Source organism: Theropithecus gelada, chromosome 15 (genome assembly GCF_003255815.1).
Source record: "Theropithecus gelada isolate Dixy chromosome 15, Tgel_1.0, whole genome shotgun sequence".
Lineage (NCBI taxonomy): Eukaryota > Metazoa > Chordata > Mammalia > Primates > Cercopithecidae > Theropithecus > Theropithecus gelada.
In genome coordinates, this window is record NC_037683.1 from 47196464 (window position 1) to 47204240 (window position 7777).

Here is a 7777-nt window from a genome sequence, read left to right on the forward strand (position 1 = left end):
AGGTATATAATTAGCAAGTAGTTTCTCCCACTCTGTGACTGTGACCTTTCTTTTTTTGAGGCAGGGTCTCACTCTGTTACTTAGGCTGGAGTGCAGTGGTGTGATCATGGTTCACTGCAACCTGGAACTCCTAGGCTCAAGGGCTTCTCCCACCTCAGCCTCCCAAGTAGCTGGGTCTACAGGTGTGTTATTGTGCCAGGGTTAATGTTTTGCATTTTTTGTAGAGATAATGTCTCTACAAAAGACACCATCTTTGTTGCTGAAGTCCTGGCTTCAAGGAATCCTCCAGCCTCAGCCTCCCAAAGTGCTGAGATTACAGCATGAGCCACATCCAGCCTACGACTTTTCTTTTCTTTTCTTTTTTTTTTTTTTTTTGAGACAGAGTCTCACTCTGTCGCCCAGGCTGGAGTGCAGTGGCGCGATCTCCACTCACTGCAAGCTCTGCCTCCCAGGTTCACACCATTCTCCTGCCTCAGCCTCCCGAGTAGCCAGGACTACAGGCGCCCGCCACCGCATCTGGCTAATTTTTGTATTTTTAGTAGAGATGGGTTTTCACCGTGTTAGCCGGGATGGTCTCGATCTCCTGACCTCGTGATCCGCCCGTCTCGGCCTCCCAAAGTGCTGGGATTACAGGCGTGAGCCACCGCGCCCCGCCAACTTTTCTTAATGATACCTTTGTAGTAAAATAGTTTTTAATTTTAATAAAGTTAACTTTTTTGTTTTATTGTTCAAGCTTCTAGTGCTGTGTCTTAAGAACTCGTTGCCATAAAGCTGTTCTCTTACCCTTTTTTTTTTTTTTTTTTTTGGAGTCTCACTGTGTCACCCATGTTGGAGTGCAATGGCACGATCTCGGCTGACTGCAACCTCTACCACCTTGGTTCAAACGATTCTTCCGCCTCAGCCTCCCAGGTAGCTGGGATTACAGGCGCACGAACCACGCCCGGCTAATTTTTGTATTTTTGGGAAGACGGTTTCACCATGTTGGCTAGGCTGGTTTACGTTTTCTTTTAGAAGTTTTATATTTTTGGCTCTTATATTTAGTTTGTGATCCATTGAGTTGATGTTATGTATGTATGTATGGTAGCGTTCTTTCCTGTCTTTTTTCTTTCTTTTTGCATATGAATATTCAATTCTAGCTCCATTTAATTTGAAAGGATTGGGCAGGTACCTTTGAGCAGTGCAAGTACAAAGCGGCACTGCCAGCAGTCAGACTACACGCGGTAGAGAGCCGACCGTGGTGAGCAAGTTGGTGCTCGACAGTGAGCAGAGAAACGATGGACGATTACGGAGCGCGCTCGTCTCCAGTCACCGTTTTCTGGAAACACCGTCCGCCAGGGCGGGGCTGTTCCACGCCGGGGGCGTTGGTGGGGGGTTGTTCCACGCCGGGGCGGGGCTCTTCCACGCCGGGGCGGGGCTCTTCCACGCCGGGGCGGTACTACGACTCCCAGCATGCACCTCGCGGCCGGCCCTCCGTGGAAGCGGGAACCCAGGCGGACCTGGGAGTGTGGCAGCGAGGAAGGGGCAAGCCACGGACTGTGGAGCCGAGACTCGCTCCCGCCACCCTTTCTCGAGGCTGTGGCCTCCGCGAGGGCCGAGCGGGCCGCACCGCCGGCCGTGCGACTGCCCCAGACACGGCCCCCGCTTCTAGCCCGCCTAAGCCTAACTGTCGGGGGTTGCTGACTCGTTTCCTCCCCGAGTTTCCCGCGGGAACTAACGCTTGAAGAGGACCAACCGCAGCCCAGAGCTTCGCAGGCCCTGCCAACCACAGGCGAGGTTGAGAGCCGGGCGGGCCGCGCTGAGAGAGCGTCCCATCTGTCCTGGAAAGCCTGGGCGGGTGAATTGGGACCCCGAGGGAAGCAGGGGAGTTCGGCGGGGTGCGGAAGTGCCCAGGCCCCTCCCCGCTGGGGTTGAGAGCTTGGGCGTGCCAGCTTCACCCTTCCCAAGTCCGCTTCAGGTGTCTGGGCCCAGCCTCGGCCACCATGTCCCGCCAGACCACCTCTGTGGGCTCCAGCTGCCTGGACCTGTGGAGGGAAAAGAATGACCGGCTCGTTCGACAGGCCAAGGTAACACGGTTGGTGGCACCCTCGGTTTGCAGCCCCAAGATCCCTGAAAGCGGGTTTGCAGTGGATTTACCCCAACCGATGGGGAGGGGCTGAGCTTGACCAAAGAGCCAGAAATGACTGGAGAATGCATCCCTTGCCACTGCTGCAAGGGGAGAAAAAAGGATTGATCCTCAATGACAACCCCTCCCTCATGTGGCAGGTGGCTCAGAACTCCGGTCTGACTCTGAGGCGACAGCAGTTGGCTCAGGATGCACTGGAAGGGCTCAGAGGGCTCCTCCATAGTCTGCAAGGTAAGTAGGTCCTCCCCTTACCTGCTTACCTTGCAGACTATGGAGGTCAGGTAAGCAGGTAAGGGGAGTTCCCCTCCTCCATAGCCAGAGACTCATCTGCTCCTGCATTTCTGGCATCGACAAAATTACTTAGGGGGCAGGGAGTCCTGTTTAAGGCACAGAGGGGGCTGGAGTGAATCATCTTTGTACAGGCAAATCCCTCTCTTCCTTACGCACAGAGTGGCATTTGAAAAATGATTTCCAGGATGGTCTGATCTGGATAACTTTTTTGCCCTTTCCAGACTCTCTGTCCAAAGGTTGGGTTCTTTTTTTTAATCCTTAGCTAATCGGCTGGAGGGTGGGTTCTTTATTTTGGCCATTTTTGGTTGGAGGGGGGTGATCTCTGGGTTGGTATCTTATTTGGAGGATCTTCCATGGGGGAGCAGTCTGTAAGACCAACTTTGTTGCTCCAGGGCTCCCTGCCGCAGTTCCTGTTCTTCCCTTGGAGCTGACTGTCATCTGCAACTTCATTATCCTGAGGGCAAGCTTGGCCCAGGGTTTCACAGAGGATCAGGCCCAGGATATCCAGCGGGGCCTAGAGAGAGGTGAGGGCCAGAGATTGTTCCCAATTCCCCTGCCAGCTTCAGTCTGGGTTTAAGTTATTGCAGGGGGATGGGAGGATCAACAACATCTGTCACCTCCATGGAGAGAGGTGCCCTTCTCTGTGCTCCTCAGACCAGGTTGAGGTATTATTGTGACCTTTGGGGTCCTGCGGGAGAGGAAAGCCAGAGTGTGTGGGGAGACGGAGGATGAGGTCCTACCTCAGCTGTGTGTGTGTATACTCTACAGTGCTGGAGACACAGGAGCAGCGGGGGCCCAGGTTGGAACAGGGGCTCAGGGAGCTGTGGGACTCTGCCCTTCGTGCTTCCTGCCTTCTACCAGAGCTGCTGTCTGCCCTGCACCGCCTGGCTGGCCTGCAGGCTGCCCTCTGGTTGAGCGCTGACCGTCTTGGGGACTTGGCCTTGTTGCTAGAGACCCTGAATGACAGCCAGGTAATAGGGAAAGTGACCTGAAGCTGAGGGTCTCCTCCTTCCTACCTCCTCCTTTCTCTCCAGCTGCAGTAGCATCATCATGTACCGGCAGGCGGCTGGGTTGGTGGTCAGAAAATCTGGATTCTCTCTGGGACTCTTGGGTGACCTTGCCCTGGTTGGTCTCTCATTGTGGGGATTCTCTTAGGAGTGTTTTTTAAAAATGGGTCAGGCATGGTGGCTCATACCTGTAATCTCAACACTTCAGGAGGCTGAGGTAGGAGGATCACTTGAACCCAAGAGGTGGAGGCAACAGTGAACTGTGAGCTATGATCATGCCACGGCACTCCAGCCCTCTAGCCTGGGTGACAGAGGGAGACCCTGTCTCAAAAAAAATAAAATTTTTTGGGGGGGGATAGGGATAGGGCTCTAGTGATCTTGCTGAAGTCACCTCTCAGCCTTAGTCTCCTTACTGGTAACTCAAATATGGTCCTTGCCCTGAGTGAGGAGCCATGCTAGAATAGATCATCACTGCCCCAGGTTTTTCTTTCTTTTTTAAATCCTTGCCTCATAGCTGTCTATCTCTTAGAATTGGGGAAAACCATAGGCATTATGCATAGCTTCTTGCTTTGTAAGGGGAGCTGAGGCCTGTGTCCTCAAGGATCAAGAGGACCCTTGAGCTCAAGGTCTAGCCATGATGGAGATAGGAGAAGACAGGGAGGTTGTAGGCTTGGAACTTCTGGTTGTCCTTCTTTCCCCAGAGTGGAGCCTCTGAGGATCTGCTGTTACTTCTGAAAACTTGGAGTCCTCCAGCTGAGGAATTAGATGCTCCGTTGACCCTGCAGGATGCCCAGGGATTGAAGGATGTCCTCCTGACAGCATTTGCCTACCGCCGAGGTCAGCTAGCAACCTGACTCATCTCTTCCTCTCTTAAGTGGTCCTCCAGACTCATGCCCTCTCTCGTACCATTCAGTTCCATGGGCTTCTTAGAGCCTTGTCCCCCATCATGACCCCTGCTCTATAGGCCTCTCCAAGCTCACACCCTGATTGTCCTCAGGTCTCCAGGAGTTGATCACAGGGAACCCAGAGAAGGCACTAAGCAGCCTTCATGAAGTGGCCTCAGGCCTGTGTCCACGGCCTGTGTTGGTCCAGGTGTACACAGCACTGGGGTCCTGTCACCGTAAGATGGTAAAGACAGTCCTAGGGTGGATTGGGGAAACCACAAGCATTATGTATAGCTTTTTGCTTTGTAAGGGTAGCTGAGGCCCGTGTCCTCCTATCCCTCTAGGGAAATCCACAGAGAGCACTGTTGTACTTGGTTGCAGCCCTGAAAGAGGGATCAGCCTGGGGTCCTCCGCTTCTGGAGGCCTCTAGACTCTATCAGCAACTGGGGGACACAACAGCAGAGCTGGAAAGTCTGGAGCTGCTAGTTGAGGTAGGGAATTGCCAGATGAAGATATAGGGTGGAGAATTCCTGAGGTGCTTGTGTTGGGGTAACTTGACTAGTCAAGATCCAAGTATAAGGAAGTATGGTTCCCAAAGATTATAGATACAATTTTTTTCTTTCTCTTTTAGGCCTTAAATGTCCCTTACAGTTCCAAAACCCCACCGTTTCTCATTGAGGTAGAATTACTACTGCCACCACCTGACCTAGCCTCACCCCTTCATTGTGGCACTCAGAGCCAGGCCAAGCACGTACTAGCAAGCAGGTGCCTACAGATGGGGAGGTGAGGTTCCCCTTGCTCACCTGAGCTGCTCTTCCCACTTCTGATGCCTCCCCTGGGGTGTGACTCTGCTTTTGTTCTTGTGACTTGGGGGATGAATGAGGCAGTGGGAGGACATAGGTCGCCACTACTCAGCCTCCTACCTTGCTTGTAGACCTGAACTGAGGACTCTTCACTAAGACATTAACCCCCACTATCTTTGACACTCTGAAGTCTCTTCCCTAGTCAATTCTGTAACAGGTAGATCTATGCTGAGCCAGAATTGGAGCCCTAAGACCTTCCCTTCCCCTCTCCTCCTCAGGGCCCATGAGCATCCCTCTGTTAGCTAAGAGAGAACATTCTCAGGACCCTTGCAGGGCCCTGCTAGGGCCTAGGGTGAGGCTTATGGGCTCTGACTCCTTAGGGCAGAAGACGCTGCAGAGCATTACTTGGACCTGCTGGCCCTGTTGCTGGATAGCTCGGAGCCAAGGGTGAGTGTGTCTTCAAGCTTCTCTGCAGTGGGGTAGAAGGGTTGGTGTCCCCTTTGGAATAGAGGGGGATTTTGTTTTTCCCTCTTTTTTTTTTTTTTTTTTTTTTTTGCAATTTTTTTTTTTTCCCTCTTTTCTGTCTGTCCAGTCTGGGGGCCCAGGACTCTGCATAGTACCAGAGCCTGGTGAAGAGGTTGGGGATGGTGGCTTATGCCTTTGAAGACACTGCCTCTTCTTCCCACTCCAGTTCTCCCCGCCCCCCTCCCCTCCAGGGCCCTGTATGCCTGAGGTGTTTTTGGAAGCAGCGGTAGCACTGATCCAGGCAGGCAGAGCCCAAGATGCCTTGACTCTATGTGAGGAGTTGCTCAGACGCACATCGTCTCTGCTACCCAAGATGTCCCGGCTGTGGGAAAATGCCAGAAAAGGAACCAAGGAACTGCCATACTGCCCACTCTGGGTCTCTGCCACCCACCTGCTTCAGGGCCAGGCCTGGGTACAACTGGGTGCCCAAAAAGTGGCAATTAGTGAATTTAGCAGGTGAGCCTGGGGTCCTAGAAGGGATGTGGAGGGATGATTTTCTGATTGGGACCTGAGTTGGTGAGCTCCGTGTTCACCTACTCACCCTAGAGTTTCTGAAATTGATTCCTCTTCACCCCTGTTCCGTGTCCTACTTCAGGTGTCTTGAGCTGCTCTTCCGGACCACACCTGAGGAAAAAGAAAAAGGTGATCTAGACTTTCAGTTTTCCTCTTACCTCCTGGAAGTGGTAGTGGTGGAAGTGGGTTCGCTTTAAGGTGTCCCAGCCCACCAGGAGACTTAAGAGAAAGGGACTGTGGACACAAGAAGAAATAGAGGAGGATTTAGGGTTTTGGTGACTGAGGCTGGGAAGACACTTCTTGATTTTGGGAGTGGTCCCCAGGGGCAGCTTCCAACGGTGAGCAGGGATGTAAGTCAGATGTGGCACTGCAGCAGCTTCGGGCAGCCGCCCTAATTAGTCGTGGACTGGAATGGGTAGCCAGCGGCCAGGATACCAAAGCCTTACAGGACTTCCTCCTCGGTGTGCAGATGTGCCCAGGTACGTATACTTGCATGACATCAGCTATGCGTAGATGTGCAAGGACAGAGAAGCCCATGGGAAATACTTGGGCATAAGTGTACGAGTGATGTTCTCAGACAGGACGGGTGATTTGGGTTGTGCTATATATACCTAGGGATATATCCAGGTGTTCAAACATACACTGTATATGCAGGGCTCCCAAGAGTTCCCTGGTTTCCCCAATATCCTCAGACACAAAGACCATGACTCTGCTGGGGTGGGTTGCACAGAAGTAGGGGGCAGATGATGGACACTGGGATGGGAATGGTTGTGAATGATCTGCCCCTGCTTCCATATGTGAGTGTAGGCAAGATACTTCCTCTCTCTAGGCCTCGGTTTCTCTTTTTATAAAACAATGCCTAAGATTATGTTAAGTTCTAAGATTCTGTACTCTGGGCTGGGGCTACAGGTAATCGAGACACTTACTTTCACCTGCTTCAGACTCTGAAGAGGCTAGATCGGAGGGATGAGGCCACTGCACTCTGGTGGAGGCTGGAGGCCCAAACTAAGGGGCCACAGGAAGATGCTACGTGGTGAGGCTCAGGCCTGCTGGCTTGGGGCTGAGGAGCAGTTGGTGTCCTAGAGTCCTTGGACCTATTGTGGGTGGTGAACACTGAAAGAGGGGGCATGGCTGCCCAGCTTTCTGCCAATGTTTCACCCTTAGGCATCATCCTTCTTGCTCTCCAGGTCTCTCCCCCTGTACCTAGAAAGCTATTTGAGCTGGATCCGCCCCTCTGATCGTGATGCCTTCCTTGAAGAGTTTCGGACATCTCTGCCAAAGTCTTGTGACCTGTAGCTGCCACGTTTCCAAGAGCTTGAGCTGGGGCCTGGCTGTCTCTCTGTGGGGAGGGCTTTCTGCTTCACCATCGTTAGGAATGTGACCATTCCTATATAATTCCTGGACTGGTGAGGTTGGTGGTAGGCCTGTGAAATTTGCCCTAATTACTACCATTCTGGTTTTGGAGGAAACAATCTCTGCCACCACCAAGTCATTGGCTTCGCTCGAGGCACCTTTCCTCCTGTTTCCTCTTTTCTTTTGTCGAGTAAAATTTCATATTTATCTCTTGTCTGCCTACTACATATACTTGGGTGGGAAGGCTCATGACCGTCTAGGTCAGTGCTAGTTGTCTAT

The 7777-nt window shown here is 52.5% G+C and overlaps 1 protein-coding gene across 2 annotated transcripts; it reads left to right on the forward strand.

The window, feature by feature from the left end:
• The first annotated feature begins 1440 nt into the window (after positions 1-1440).
• FANCG (FA complementation group G) lies at positions 1441-7708 on the forward strand. Of its 2 annotated transcripts, XM_025358984.1 has the most exons (15): positions 1459-1773; positions 1969-2063; positions 2263-2353; positions 2806-2937; positions 3182-3384; positions 4122-4257; positions 4418-4548; positions 4649-4795; positions 4936-5087; positions 5488-5554; positions 5799-6088; positions 6228-6274; positions 6469-6624; positions 7055-7178; positions 7333-7532. In XM_025358984.1, the coding sequence occupies exons 2-15, from the start codon at positions 1980-1982 to the stop codon at positions 7439-7441; spliced, it is 1869 nt and encodes a 622-aa protein (XP_025214769.1). In that variant the 5' UTR covers positions 1459-1773; positions 1969-1979; the 3' UTR covers positions 7442-7532. The 2 variants fall into 2 exon arrangements, with proteins under 2 accessions (XP_025214770.1, XP_025214769.1); XM_025358985.1 differs by having other exon boundaries at positions 1441-2063; positions 7333-7708.
• The last annotated feature ends 69 nt before the right edge of the window (positions 7709-7777 follow it).